The sequence below is a fragment of the Scyliorhinus torazame genome, chromosome 10 (genome assembly GCF_047496885.1).
Source record: "Scyliorhinus torazame isolate Kashiwa2021f chromosome 10, sScyTor2.1, whole genome shotgun sequence".
Classification (NCBI taxonomy): domain Eukaryota; kingdom Metazoa; phylum Chordata; class Chondrichthyes; order Carcharhiniformes; family Scyliorhinidae; genus Scyliorhinus; species Scyliorhinus torazame.
Window position 1 is genome coordinate 42411822 of NC_092716.1, and position 16038 is coordinate 42427859.

Below are 16038 nucleotides of genomic sequence, written 5' to 3' on the forward strand. Positions count from 1 at the left end.
GGGGGTGAAATTTGCCTTGAGGGGATCGGTACAAGGGTTTTTCAGGCGGTGGCAACCGTTCTTGGACTTCCTGGCAGAACGGTAGACAATGGTCAGCAGCAGCAGCAACCCGGGGGCGGGGGGGTTCTATTTTATTTTTGTTTGTCTACAAAGGGGGATCTGAGGGGGTGTATATATTTGCTATGTTTGCTATGTGTTAATTCGGGGTGTTAATTTATTTTTTATGTATCGGGGAGGGGAGCACGGGGTTTTATTTCGTTTTGTATTTAATTCTATTGGGTTCCTCTTTCATTTTGTTGTTGATATTTTGTGAAAACTTCAATAAAAATTATTTGAAAAATATATATATATTATGATCATTAATATGGTAACAACGCATGATCTTAAAACAATGCTTTTTGTTAAATGTAATTAATTGTAATAAATGTTTCCTTAATTCTGTTTGCAGCCCTTGTTTACAATGAGTGCACAACAACATTCTTTAAAACCATTCACTCAAAAGGATTATGATGACCTTTGTTCAACATTTGAACGAAATCCAGTAAGTTATTTAAAGAAAGATCTGTAATGTTATATTTCCTTTGTCCTGCTGTATTTCTCATTTCTCTAACACGGTGCATGTAGTGCTAACATTGTTTCTCTTAGTAGGAGAGATGGGTTGACTGTATCCAGTCCTACCTGAAACAGAACTCTTTAAAACGTTAGTCTGTTTGAATGAGGTCAAGCACTTCTCCAAACGTGTCATTAGATATAATAACAGGTTTGGGTATCATGTTTAGAGGCAGTTACCAAGTATTTGCCATCAGAGAAATCTGAAAAAGTTGGTTCCATTGACTTTCATGAGCAATCCCTTCTATAGAACCACATCCCAGAGACGGACACAACTTAGGGATGGGAGGGGAAAATAAATGTGTGGAAAGAAAACTTGTAATTTAGCCAATGAAGTCAGCATATCAATTCGACTGAACTCCCTGGAGTCTAGAAGAATAAGGGGTGATTTGAACAAGTAATGATAGGGTAGCTGGAGAGAACAAAATCTTAAAATCAAAGCCAGGATATTCAGGAGAGAAGTTAGGAAATACTTCACATAGAGGGCGGTAAAAGTGTGGAACTCTCTCACGCAAAAAGCTCAATTATCATTTAAAATCTGAGATTCATAGATTTGGGTAATGAAAACCTCCAGTTCTCTGTCTGCATGTTCATGGAGAAAAATTAATACTGCAGAAATGTTTCCCTTAAACAAGTGATGGCATGTTGAGTATGCAAGCAGTTTATATTATGACAAATCTATGCCCTATTGCTTCTTCAAGTGTAACTATATATCAGAGGGAAATAGGTTGGTTATTTTATATCAAAGTTATGAAATGGGAACAAGCTATTTACCCAACTAGTTTGTGTTAGTTTTTTTTGAAGGTGCTAATCAGCAATTGCTAGTTTTTTAATTCTGTGTGTCTGTTCAAAATCTTTGACTTGTATTTTTTTCAATGAGATCACCGCTCTATTGTAAAGCTGAATGTTTCGTGACATCTAAAATGGTTCCTGCCCCCTCTTGAAGGCTGCTATGCAGTTTATCTCGCTCTATGGTTATGAGGATGTCATGACTGCACATATAGAGGGAAGTTCAGGGTCGCTCTGGAGTGTCAGTCCACCTAGTCGCCAGGCAATGATTACTGAATTAAACGGCCATAAATCCGTGATGACACTTCGCCTTATGTGGACTTTTCAAAGGTAAGAGATGCCGTTCAATATCACTGGTAATAAATGGTTGGAACAAAATTCTACTCAAATGAAAGCTGAAGATTTTCTCTGTGTGCTATAAACTGTAAAATCATGTAAGTTGTGAAGAATGCATTTATGATTTTGCTATATGCAGTGCAAAGCGGAAATGTTAAGCCTGAAAATATAACTTTTATAATAAATGTGCATTATATTAAGTTAGTTATATTTGCATTTTAATTGAACATTTAACTTGATCCAGAAAATGAAGTGGCAGCAAAATAAAAAAATAACAATAAACACATTTTAATCCTAAATGTGAACAAAGCAGATGATATTTCTATGATGGAAGCAAAATACTGCGGATGCTCAATCTGAAACAAAACAGAAAATGATGGATAAACTCTCTGTGGAGAGAGAAACCGAATTAACGTTTTGAGTCAGCTTTTATTTGGCGAGTTCTTGAGAGTGTTGTCCAAGGTTTGGCCTTTGAGTAACTCTATCCACTGGTGTCAAGTACCTAGACACATCAAGATCACTGTGATAGACAAGAAGCATCACAGATTCCAAGTCAATGTTACTGGGACATTTGTTAGCATACCCACAATTAACAAACAGGGTGTCAAATTACAATGATGTGTAGATTAGAAAGGTGCTTCCTGAAAATACGCTTTTGTTCGGGAATTATTTATAAGCGAATTATACAGTGCATAAGGAGGGCATTAGGCCCATCGAGTCTGCACCGGCCCTTTGAAAGAGCACCACATTTAAGCCCACACTTCCAACCTATCCCAGTAACCCCACCCAACCTTTTTGGACAGAAAAGGGCAATTCAGCATGGCCAATCCACCTAACCTGCACATCTTTGGACGGTGGGAGGAAAGCGGAGCACCCGGAGGAAACCCATGCAGACACGGGGAGAACATGCAGGCTCCACACAGACAGTGACCCCAAGCCAGGAATCAAACCCAGGACCCTGGAACTGTGAAGCAACTGTGCTAACCACTGGGCTACCGTGCTGCCCTTAGAATGACAACAGAGGAGAGAAAGAAAAGGAGGCAAAATTTGCACTGCAAATACCGCTACCTCATGTCATGTCCTGTTCCACACACTCAGATCTTGGGTTGAGAATCGGCCTGTTCAATCACATGAAGTTCCATGGCAGAACTCACAACTCTGAGTAGACATCATTGGAGGGACAGCCAATGACAATAATTTATCATGGAGGAAAACAAGTTTTGTCCCACTTTTATTAAAAGAAAAAGTTTCCATTTCACATCTCAAGCGTTACTAAGCCTACAGTCCTGGCTAGACCGTATAGAACCATAGAAAGGTTATGGTTCAGAAAGAGGCCATTCAGCCCATCGTGCCTGCGCTGGCCGCAAAAGAGTAAAAATAAATTAGAAGCTCATTTGAATACTACTTTTGGGTGGCACAGTGGTTACCACTGCTGCCTCACAGCCTCAGGGTCCTGGGTTCAATTCCGGCCTCAGGTGACTGTGTGGAGTTTTCACTTTCTTCCCATGTCAGCATGGGTTTCCTCCGGGTGCTCCGGTTTCCTCCCACAATCCAATGATGTGCAGGTTTGGTGGATTGGCCACGCTAAATTGCCCCTTGGTGTCTAAAAGGTTAAGTTGAATTACTGGGTGACGGGGATAGGGTGGAAGCCTGGGCTTGGCTAGGGTGCTCTTTCCAAGGGCCGTTTCAAACTCTATGGGCCAAATGGCCTCCTTTTCACAATAACTTCATTTGAAGTCAACTTGTGACAATAAGCGATTTTCATTTCATTTCATTTCAGCCTCAACTACATATGTAAAAATATAGAACATACGATAAATACATGAGGAGACATAATGAAACACATAAACATAGACAGCGGGTGAAGTATACGGTGTATAGTGCTGCAACTGTAGAAAAGATGCGTAGAAAGATCAGTTCAGTCCATAAAGGGGGTCATTCAGGAGTCGGTAATAGCGGGGACAAGCTGTCTTTGAATCTATTGGTGCGTGTTCTCAAACTTAAGTATCTTTGGCCAATGGAAGAGGTTGGACGAGAGACTAACTTGGGTGGGAGGGGTCTTTGATTATGCTGCCCGCTTTCCCAAGGCAGTGAGAGGTATAGACAGAGTTAATGGATGGGAGGTGGGCTCACATGATGGACTGGGCTGTGTTCACGACTCTGTAGTTTCTTATGGTCTTGAGCTGAGCAGTTGCCATACCCAGGGTGTGATGCAGCCAGATCGGATGCTTTCTATAGCACATCAACAGAAGTTAATAAGAGTCGTTGTGGGCATGCCGAATTTTCTTCGTTTCTGAGGAATGTAGGCGCAGTTGTGATTTCTTGGTCATAGCGTGGACATAGATGGACCAGGACAGGTTGTTGGTGTTACACCTAGGAATTTGAAGCTGTCCACCATCTCCACCTCGGCACCATTGATATAGACAGGGGCGTGGACAACACTTCGCTTTCTGAAGTCAATTACCTTAGTTTTGCTGACATTGCGGGAGAGATTGGTGTCATTGCACCGTGCCACTAAGTTCTCCAGCTCCCTCCTGTACTCTGACTCGTTGTTTGAGATCCTACCCACTAAGGTTATGCCATCAGCAAACTTGCAGATAGAGTTGGTGTCATGTGCATATAAGGAATATAGTTGGGGATTTCCAGGGTCCTGGTATTGAGGACTATCGTGGGGGAGGTGTTGTAGTTTATCCTTACAGATCGCAGTCTGTGGGTCAGGAAGTTGAGGATCCAGTTACTGAGGAAGGAGCCAAGTCCTAAGTTTTGGAGTTTTGATAATGAGCTTGGCTGGGATTATAGTGTTGAAGGTGGAGCTGTAATCAATGAATTGGAGTCTGACCTACGTGCCCTTATTGTTGAGATGCTCCAGGGTTGAGTGTAGGGCCAGGGAGATAGCATCTATTGTGGATCGGTTGTGGCGGTAGATCAAATGCAGTGGAACTAGGCAATCTGAAAGCTTGGAGTTGATGTCTCTCATGACTAACCTCTCGAAGCACTTCATAATGATAGATGTCAGGGCCACCGCTCGGTAGTCATTGAGGCATATGGCAGCATTCTATATGCTTTCTTGGCCACCTGTCCTGCCACCTTCAAGGACCTGTGAACATGTACTCTCACTTTCTCACCCCCTCCCAATATCACATAGAATCCCTACAGTGCAGAAGGGGGCCACTTGGCCCATCAAGTCTGCATTGACTCTCCGAAAGAGCCGCCACCCTATCCCCGTATCCCAACCTAACCTTTTGGGTTTTTAAAAAATGTATTTTATTACAAACATGTATCAAAACAGGTTACAGCGAACAAACAGCCCGGGAAACATACTTCTCTACAATCAACTATACAGTCTGTACAGAATTTTCCCCTTTTCACCCTCCCCTCCCCCGGGACGAACAGTCCCTCAAACACGGTCACAAACATCCCCCCCCCCCCCTTTCCTCAAACCCCCCTGAGGAGCCCCTTAACTCATACTTTATCTTCTCTAATCACAGGAAGTTGTACAGGTCACCCAACCAAGCTGCCACCCCCAGTGGCGATGCCGACCGCCACTCCAGCAAAATGTGCCGCATTGCAATCAGAGAGGCGAAGGCCAAGACATCGGCCTTCCTCCTCTCCATGAGCTCCGGCTTCTCTTTTTTAAAATAAATTTAGAGTACCCAATTCATTTTTTCTAATTAAGGGGCAATTTAGCGTGGCCAAATCCACCTAGCCTGCACATCTTTGGGTTGTGGGGGCTAACACGAGGAGAATATGCAAACACGAGGAGAATATGCACATAACTCCACATGGACAGTGACCCAGAACCAGGATCGAACCTGGGACCTCGGCGCTGTGAGGCAGCAATGCTAACCACTGTGCCACCGTGCTGCCAACTCCAGATTCTCTGAGACCCCAAATTTCGCCACCAAAAGGTCTGAATCCACCTCCTCCTCCACTATCCTGGCTAAGTCCGCGATCTCTCCTGCCCAGAATCTTCCCAATTTTTCGCAACCCCAAAACACATGCGCGTGATTCGCTAGCCCCCGCCCACACCTCTCACACTCATCTGCTACCCCTGAAAGAACCCACTCGTTCTCGCCCGAGACACATGCACCCTGTGCACCACCTTAAACTGTATCAGGCTCATCCTTGCAAATGATGAGGTCCCGTTTACCCTTTGCAGTGCCTCACTCCATGCTCCACAATTGATCTCCCTTCCCAATTCCGCTTCCCATTTCTCCTTGATCTTAACCACCCGCTCGCATCCCAGCGTCCCCAGCCACTTGTATATATCCTCAATTCTTCCCTCTCCTTCCACATCCAGGAGCAGCAGTCGCTCCAGCAGGGTGAATCCCGGCAACCTAGGGAACCCCCTCCAGAACTTTTGTGCAAAGTCCCTAACCTGCAGATACCTGAACTCTCTCCCCCTCGGCAGCTCTACCCTCTCCTTTAGCTCCTCCAGACTGGCAAACCCTTCCTCCAAATACAGATCACTCCCCTTGACCAGCCCCACTTCCCTCCACCTCCTATATGCACTATCCATCCCCCTCGGCTCCTTCAAAAAGCTGTATTGAGTCCATTCTTGCCAGCTCAACTCTCAGCTTTGTAACATCTGTCGTCCCCCAATTTAGAACCTTATTCCTGTTCTGTCTTTGTCCTTTTTCATAATGATGCTAAATCTAACTATATTTTGGTCACTATCCCCCACTGCTACTTCATCCACTTGTCCAGTTTAATCTAGACTAAATCTAGAATTACACCGCCTCTCGTGGGTTTGTTATGTGTTAACTAAAAAAGTTCTCTTGAATATCGTTCAAGATTTTTGCGCCCTCTGTGTCCTTCACACTGTTTGTATCTCAATTGATATTCGGGTTGTTGAAGTCCCCAACGACTCCTGTCCTGTATGATATTATAATGTGTGTGGTTTTGAGTTATTTTGGAGGTTGTTCAATTCGATTAAAGGTTGATGTTAATAATAACAGTGTTAAATGAATGGACAGATTCCTGTGATTCGTCCAGTATATTTTCATAATTCAATTAGGACAACATTTAATAACTTTATGTCTGCAGGGATCTCAGTCTAGGTGGAGTACATGAACATGCATCTGAGAAGCACACCATCGATTTGGAACCAAATAATCCTGTGCGGAAACAATTAGCAGATCTTCTTCTGGGGACCCGGAAGGAGCCAGTGTACGTCTTTATTTGTTTTATTGATCTGAGTACTGAATAATGCCACTGTTACCTCAGAATTAAACTGGTCTTAATGCTCGTCTGTGTAGAAGTAATGTTGGCTTCTCACACGCTTACAGAAAGGTCCTTTGGAGAACATTTGTAAATTCATGAGAGATTAGGTCTCATACGTTTACTAAGGTGTTTACATGTGTGGCCTAATGTGCCTAATAGAAAGAACCCAAAAGTGTTTACCTGCTTTGCGTGTGAAGCTGATCATTTGTAATCTGAAAAGGAATAATCTGAAAAACATTGAATGAATCCAAAATATGATCATCCAAATTCTTTCAAAGGAAATACTTCAAGCAATCAGTAACCAACTGTACAACCATCTTCCCTTTCAAAGCGAAAGCCATAATATAGTTGAAAATATTGCTAAAATGAACCATGTAGCATAAGTGCAAGTGTGGAATCCAGCAGACTAATAGTTAGAGTAATAATAACACTAATACAAACCTTTGCACTAATACTTGTCCTTTGCAGATATGTCCATGCATTGTGCCTTTTTCAACTTAAGAAATACTTAGAAGGACAGCCATTCCTTAGTTCATTCCCGGGGCAATGAATGCCTTGACCAATCATTCAACCTGCCTGGTTTGAATTTAAGCAAAAGTACGCCAATTAATTGCTTCCTGATGCATTCTTTATGGCAATCCCGCTACCAGAGTCTGCATGCAAACCAATCAACACTCCTTTCCCATGCAGTACAGAATTCTGTCCCCTTTACAATTGGCATTCTTACGAATTCTACCTGATGAGTGCAAGACGAAAAGCTTTGACGGGAGGTCTCTTTTTACAGCATTAGTCAGGTTCTGTACTACCAAACCATTATTTTACTACAAACTATTGCAGTAGTATCAAGTAGGGTTATATAGATCAATGCACCATCACTATTTTGTAGTATCTTTGGAATCAGCTATTAAAAACAAGTACTTATTTTTATTTCATGCAATAATAGTGATTATTAAATCTTCAAATTAATAAAGTACTCAATACTTTGAAATGCCAGCAAATAAAAATAATCTCAGTGCCGTATGGTTATCATTCTTGTGATCCCTTTAATAATGATATCATGAATTTGAGTCCTGCAATAGGCAAGCACAGACAGCACAGGAACTATTAACCGCAGTCGTTCTATTCATGGCAGATTAGAGAATGCTGGATTGAGTGTGGAGCTTGGAAACCAGGGGCATGACGGAATATCCTTTGTTACTTGAATTACTATTGGAATTAACTTTAATATATAATAGTGATTTTGGCAAGAGAAAATGCTGGAAATATGGGGCGGGATTTACCGACCACCCCACCGTGTGTTTCTTGGCGGCAGAGGTGGCCCGCCAACGGAATCTACTGACCCAGCCAGTGTCAACAGGATTTCCCGGTGACAGCACCCCTCGTCGCCGGGAAACCTGTGAGCTGGTATGGGACTGGAATTTCCCACCGGCGTGAACAGCCGGTAAATCCCGCCCATGGTTATGCATTCTGGCATTACCGTTTTTCACACATGCTCACAGGTAGTGCATTGTGAATGTAAAATATGTGACTTTTCATTCATGAGTTTTAGTGGATGGAAAATCACAGGGTACATACCTAGGATTTCCCACGATATGCTCACTATTGTTACTACTCACTAAAGACGCTGGATTGCAGGATTGTCGGTCAAACAGAATGTCTTGATTTGATGTTTTCTGTGACTTTTATTTACAGATTAATTTCGCACATGTTGCCAAAGTACATTAAAGCTCCAAATGGTCCAGATGCTAAACCTGTCGATCAGATGTATCCAGGTAGAATTACTTATTTACCTTGTGGGAAACCTCCTCTTTATTTAAAATGATTAACTAGAATATTTACTGACAACAAAGGATTACATGAGGAAATTCACCTGCCGGTATTGATTTTTTTCACTGAAAGACCTTAGTTTCTCTTGGCTGCAATGCAGCCTGGATAATCTTGTCTGATCTTCCACTGTTGTTGTGCTCGTTTTCCATAGTTTTGATTCCTTGAACGATTAAACAAATTCCTGTGGAAAGTTGTTGCCTCTGTAGAACAAAGGTTTGAACATATTTAATCCATCCATAAGTTCTTAATGTTTTTATTTTACCCTGGTATTGGGCAGTTTCAAAACTCTGTCCATCTGGATGTCAAAAATATGTAAGACTTAAATGTTGCCCTTGAGTGAACACAGTACATCATGCTGAAACAGGGGAGACGTCAAGGGTGCTCAATCCAAAAGCCTCAAAAACAGATGTTGAGCTTGTGATGTGTGATTAACCCATGTCTGTTGGTTCCAATGCAGGCAGCATGCTAACTTCATGCTGCCTTCGGTTTCAGCATCCAGCCAACACAAAATGCCATTCTTGATTAGATTAGATTGATTAGCAGCGGCCAATATTGTGACTGTGTCGCACCACTTAAAGCTAACTTGAGCCTCTTAAAGCAGATACCCATTGTGGCTGGAGCAAGGATTGTCAGTTGTGCAGCAAGTGAATTGAACCTGTGAAACATTGAATAATGGCAAAGTATGGAAGGGAGTGGGCTCCAAGATTGTTGAATGCTAAACTGGAGGCCCTGCTGTACAGGTGAGAAGGAGGAGAGACATCCTATATCTACAGGGGACCTTGAGGTCTCCCAGCTACACGCTTAGAAGGTAATGGAAGAGATAACAATGACTGGAGTCAATCCCTGAGGACCTGGATACAGTGTCGCTGGAAGTTGAATAACCTTATATGAGTGATCAAGCCACTGAATGTACCTTCAAATGAATAGACTACTAACTGCATGATTAGCGTCTGACAATGATCCATTCAGCTACAACATTGGCATCTATCCGGCAATGTGGAAAATTGCCCAGGTATGTTCTGTACACAAGAAACAGGACAAATGCAGCCAATTGTCACTCTATTAGACCCTAGAGTGATGGAAGGAGTCATCAACAGTGCTATCAAGCAGCACGTACTCAACAATAACCTGCTCATGGAAGCTCAGTTTGGGTTGCCCCAGGGTCACTCAGCTTCTGACATTACAGCCTTGGTTCACACGTGGACAAAGAGCTGAATGCCAGAGGTGAGGGGAGACTGACTTCCCTTGATATCAAGGCAACATTTGATGGCATCAAGGAGCCCAAGCTAAACTTGAGACAATGGGAATCAGGGGGGAAACTCGCCGCTGGTTGGAGTAATACCTGATGATGCACGATCAAGTACACGCAAGACGAAGTGATTTCATAACTGAAGGCTTGAATCAACTAGAACTTGTTCCCCAGCAGCTTCGGTACAGAAAGTGAAGGCTGCTGGGACGGCACCGGTTCTGACAGGCGGAGCTACGTATCAACAGCCAATGGTAAACTCCTAGGTTTAACCAATGGTCATCAGCCTCTTAGGTACCGCAATACCTGATAATACCACATTCACCCCCTGTTAAAAAGGAGTCCGGCGGGGGTGGTGGCCAGTGGTAACAGTCGCCTTTAACATGGTATGATCAGATATGGAGGTACCGTGATTCCTCCTTACAGGGCTGTCGAGAATATTTACAAAGTGTTCGTTCACGGTTAAAGTCACAGCGAAGCAATCAGTCGATTGGGTGGCCTGGTCGTCCTTCTGGATCGTCTGGGCTTTGGTGGTGATTCTGGTGGGAGTCCAGGTGGTTGCGACTCCGGGAGCGTGGTTTCAGCCTCCCTGGCAGCTTCGTCACCCCTAGGCGGCGCTGTTGGGGCAAACGGTTGACACCGGGGGGGGGGGGGGGGGGGCGTCGGTGGGTGGGCGGGCCTAGTCAGGAGCGGCGGGAGTACTGACCCTCCAGTGAGGTGCTGTGGAGGGGGTGGGGGTAATGGTTCAGGTGCGCATGGGGTTCCGGCGGGCGCCAGGTCACGTAGGGAGACCGTATCTTGCTGGCCGTCAGGAAACGCCACGTAGGTATACTGGGGGATAGCGTGCAGCAGGTGGACCCTCTCGACCAACGGGTCCGACTTGTGCGCCCGCACGTGCTTCCAAAGCAGGATAGGTCCGGGTGTCGCTGGCCAGGTTGGGAGCGAGGTCCCAGAGGAGGACTTCCTGGGGAAAACAAGGAGACGTTCATGAGGTGTCTGATTGGTAGTTGTACAGAGCAGCGACCGGATGGCGTGGAGGGCCACCAGGAGGACTTCTTGCCAGCGGGAGACTGGGAGATTCCTGGACCGTAGGGCCAGCAGAACAGTCTTCCAACCCGTTCCGTCCTCCCTCTCCACCTGTCCGTTTCCCCGGGGGTTGTAACTGGTCGTCCTGCTTGAGGCAATGCCCCTGCTGAGCAGGAATTGACGCAGTTCGTCGCTCATAAAGGAGGACCCCCTATCACTGTGTATGTACACGGGGAAACCGAACAGTGGAAAGATACCCTGGAGAGCCTTGATGAAGGTGGTTGCGTCATGTCTGGGCAGGGGATGGCAAATGGGAACCGGGAGTACTCGTCAATCACGTTCAGGAAATACGTGTTGCGGTCGGTGGAGGGGAGGGGGCCTTTGAAATCCATGCTGAGGCGTTCAAAGGGACGGGAAGCTTTTATCTGGCGCGCCCTCTCTGGCCGGTATAAGTGCGGTTTGCACTCCGCGCAGATTTGGCAGTCCCTGGTGACTGTCCTGACCTCCTCGATGGAGTAGGGCAGGTTGCGGGTCTTGATGAAGTGGAAGAAACGAGTGACCCCCGGATGGCAGAGGTCCTCGTGGAGTGCTCGGAGGCGGTCCACTTGTGCAGTGGCACAAGTGGCGCGGCACAGGGCATCAGGAGGCTCGTTTAGCTTCCCCGGACGGTACAAGATCTCGTAGTTGAAGGTGGAGAGTTCTATTCTCCACCGCAAGATCTTGCCATTTTTAATCTTGCCCCGCTGTGCATTATCGAACATGAAAGCCGTGAGGAGAGTGAAACTCCTGCCAGCCAGGTAATGCCTCCAATGTCGCACAGCTTCTACTATGGCTTGGGCCTCTTTTTCGACCGAGGAATGGCGAATTTCGGAAGCATGGAGGGTACGGGAGAAGAAGGCCACGGGCCTGGTTGAGGGTGGCCGCGAGAGCTACGTCGGACACATCGCCCTCGACCTGGAAGGGGAGGGACTCGCTGATGGCGCAAATCGTGGCCTTTGCAATGTCTGCTTTGATGCGACTGAAGGCCTGGCGGGCCTCCGTCGACAGGGGGAAGGTTGTGGACTGGATTAGGGGTCGGGCTTTGTCTGCGTAGTTGGGGACCCACTGTGCATAATAGCTGAAAAACCAGAGGCAGCGCTTCAGGGCCTTGGGGCAGTGAGGGAGGGGGAACTCCATAAGGGGGCGCATGCATTCAGGGCCGGGGCCTATAACTCCATTTCGCACTACGTAGCCTAGAATGGCTAGACGGTCGGTGCTAAATACGCATTTATCCTTATTGTACGTTAAGTTAAGGATTTTCGCGGTCTGGAGAAATTTGTGGTCCTGCTGGTCATGGCCGCAGATGGTGACGTTTTCCAGATACGGGAACGTTGCGCGTAAGCCGTATCGGTCAACCATTCGGTCCATCTCTCGCTGGAAGACCGAGACCCCATTAGTGACACCAAAGGGAACTCTTAAAAATTGAAAGAAAGCCCATTTGCTTCGAAGGCAGTGTACTTGCGGTCACTATTACGGAGGGGTAGCTGGTGGTAGGCAGGCTTGAGATCCACCGTGGAGAAGACCTTGTATTGCGCGATCCTGTTTACCAGGTCGGCTATACGTGGGAGAGGGTACGCGTCCAGCTGCGTAAACCTGTTGATGGTCTGACTGTAGTCAATGACCATCCTATGTTTCTCCCCGGTCTTTACCACCACTACTTGAGCTCTCCAGGGAATGTTGCTCGCTTCGATGAACCCTTCTCTCAGCAGCCTTTGGACCTCTGACCTGATGAAGGTCCGGTCCTGGGCACTGTACCGCCTGCTCCTGGTGGCGACGGGTTTGCAATCCGGGGTGAGGTTCGCAAACCGGGAAGGCGGGTTGACCTTAAGGGTCGCGAGGCCGCAGACAGTAAGGGGGGGTATAGGGCCGCCGAATTGGAAGGTCAGGCTTTGCAAGTTACATTGGAAGTCCAACCCCAGGAGGGTAGCCGCGCAGAGGTGCGGCAGGACATAAAAGCGGAAATTGTTGAATCTCCTGCCTTGGACAGTGAGGTTTGCTAGGCAGAACCCCTTTATCTCCACAGAGTGTGACCCGGAGGCCAGGGAGATCCTTTGGTTTACAGGGTGGGTAACAAGTGAACAGTGCCTTACCATATCGGGGTGAACAAAGCATTCCGTGCTCCCAGAGTCAGTCAGGCAAGATGTCTTGTGGCCGTTGATGAAGACCATCGTTGTTGCTGTTGCGAGTGTCCGAGGTCGACTTTGGTCCAGTGTCACCGAGGCCAGATGAAGCAGTTGCGAGTTCTGATCGGGCAGCGTGTAGTCGGCCGTGCTGGGGGCCTAGGGCCCCATCCAAGATGGCGTCTCCCATGGGTCGCACATGGTGGCCGGGGATGGACAAGATTTCGGCGGAGATGGACAAAATGGCGGCGCTCACCCGTCCAGCATAGTGTCCGGGGGGCAAGATGATTTGCCTGCCCGCAGAAGAAACAGCGGGGCCGGCGGCGTTAGCGGGCCGTCTCGCCGCGCAGGCCTGCGGGGTCGGGGGAAGGTCTGTGGGGCTGCCGCTGTGGGGTGCCACGCAGCCCAGGGGGCCGCCGCGCGGTCGGGCACATAGGACTGCACGTTTTGGGAGGCTACGTCCATGGACCCTGCAAGGGCCCCTGCCTCTCTCTGTCCCAGGGTGTCCTTTTCTAGGAGTCTTTGGCGGATCACTGAGGAGCTCATACCTGCTATGAAGGCATCCCTGATTAAAAGTTGCGTGAACTCGCTCCCTGAAACTTGTGGGCAGCCACAGTTTCGGCCCAGCACCAGTAGCGCCCGGTAGAAATCCTCCAACGATTCCCCGGGGCTTTGCCGTCTAGTTGCAAGCAGGTGACGTGCGTAGACCTGATTTACAGGGCGGATATAATGTCCTTTTAACAGTTTGATCGCGGCATCATAGTCCTCCGCCTCCTCGATAAGAGTGTAGATCCCAGGGCTGACCCTTGAGCACAGGAGATGCATTTTCTGTCCTTCTGAGGGGGTGCCTCCGGCCGTCTCGAGGTAGCCTTTAAAGCACGCCAGCCAGTGTTTAAATATTGCAGCCGAGTTCTCCACATGGGGGCTGAGTTGTAGGCACTCCGGTTTGATTCGGTGATCCATCCTTCCAGCTTAAGTCTAGTCGATTAAATTTATGCACGATCAATTACACTCAAGACAAAGTGATTTCATAACTGAAGGCTTTAATCGACTAGAACTTGTTCCCCAACAGCTTCGGTACAGAAAGTGAAGGCTGCTGGGACGGCACCGATTCTTATACTCCGCCTGTCAGGGCGGAGCTACGCATCAACAGCCAATTGTAAACTCCTAGGTTTAACCAATGGTCATCAGCCTCTTAGGTACCGCAATACCTGATAATACCACACCTGGCACAAAGGAAGATGTAGTTAGAGGTCAATGATCTCAGCTCCAGGACATCACTGCAGTTCCTCACGGCAGTGTCCTAGGCCCAATCATCATCACCTTCATCAATGACCTCCCTTCCATCATAAAGTCAGAGGTGGGATGTTTGCGGATGACTGCACAATGTTCAGCACCATTTGCGACTCCGCTGATAATGAAGCAGTCCATGTCCAATGCAGCAAGACCTGGACACTATGCAGGCTTGGGCTGACAAGTAGCAAGTTACATTCGTGCCACAGTAGTGCAAGACAATGACCATCTCCTACAAAAGAGGATCTAATCACCGTCCCTTGACATTCAATGGCACTACCATCACTGAATCCCCCACAAACAACATCCTGGGGGTTACCATCGATCAGAAACTGAACTGGACTGGTCATATTAATACTGTGGCTACCAGGGCAGGTCGTAGGAATCCTACAGCAAGTAACTCCCCCTCTGACCCTGCCAAAGCCTGTCCACCATCTACAAGGCACAAGTCAGGAGTGTAATGGAATACTCTCCACTTGCCAAGAAGTGCAGCTCCAACAACACTCAAGAGGCTCAACATCATCCAGGACAAAGCAGCCCACTTGATTGCTCACCCTTCCACAAACATTCAAACCCTCCACCAATGCCGAACAGTGGCAGCCATGTGTACCATCGACAAGACGCAGTGCAGTAACTCACCAAGGTTCCTTAGACAGCACCTTCCAAACCCACGGCCACTACCATCTAGAAGGACAAGAGCAGCAGATACCTGAGAACTCCACCACCTGGAGGTTCCCCTCCAAGTCACTCACCACCCTGACTTGGAAATATATTGCCGTTCCTTCACTGTCACTGAGGCAAAGTCCTGGTACTCCCTAACAGCGCAGTGGGTGTACCTATACCTCAAGGACTGCAGCATTTCAAGAAGGCAACTCACCACCATCTTCTGAAGGGCAACTAGGGATGGGCAATAAATGCTGCCCACGCAGCGATGCCCATCCCGTAAATTAATTTTTAAAACATTCACCGCAACCCTATAACTTACCTATTAACAACCTCTAATTAGGGCACATACCTGACATTCATATACTTTACTGTACCCTCGCACACTTAACACTACTTCAAGTCTCATACACATAGTTTGCACATACTGCCATCTATTCGACCATGGCGCCCACATCAGCCAAACAGATTACATAACACTCACCACTGCACTTCCCCCTTTCTTGCAGCACTAGGTGATGTACAACTGAAGGCAACAGCAGCTAACCAAAGGTGAACAGGTACATTTGAATGCCATGATCCTAATTCTGATGGAAAATGCATTATTGGAAAGTTAATTGCTGAAGCTGTAGCTGATTTGTTATGTTGTAGGTGTAACATAAGCGGCTTCCTTGTGGTGCACTTGACAAAGGAAGGTTCAGACGTGGAGATAACTTCAACACGTTTATTAAACTATTTACACTTCTATTACTCGGGTTCGACACTACTGCTAATCCTACTGTAGCTACCCAGTCTGACTAACCAGTTGCTGCAATCCACGTGGTGGGTGTAATATTGAATCAACCCTGTGTCTCTACTCACTGACTG

At 46.8% G+C, this 16038-nt stretch overlaps 1 protein-coding gene across 4 annotated transcripts in view; it reads left to right on the plus strand.

Moving 5' to 3' along the window:
• piezo1 (piezo type mechanosensitive ion channel component 1 (Er blood group)) overlaps nucleotides 1–16038 on the plus strand; it is a 423492-nt gene that overhangs the window by 392530 nt on the left and 14924 nt on the right. For all 4 annotated transcript variants that reach the window (XM_072518003.1, XM_072518005.1, XM_072518006.1 and 1 more), the window contains 4 exons: nucleotides 449–541; nucleotides 1556–1728; nucleotides 6781–6903; nucleotides 8650–8729. In XM_072518003.1, coding sequence (XP_072374104.1) covers nucleotides 449–541; nucleotides 1556–1728; nucleotides 6781–6903; nucleotides 8650–8729 — 469 coding nt within the window. The remainder of the gene's footprint in view (nucleotides 1–448; nucleotides 542–1555; nucleotides 1729–6780; nucleotides 6904–8649; nucleotides 8730–16038) is intronic.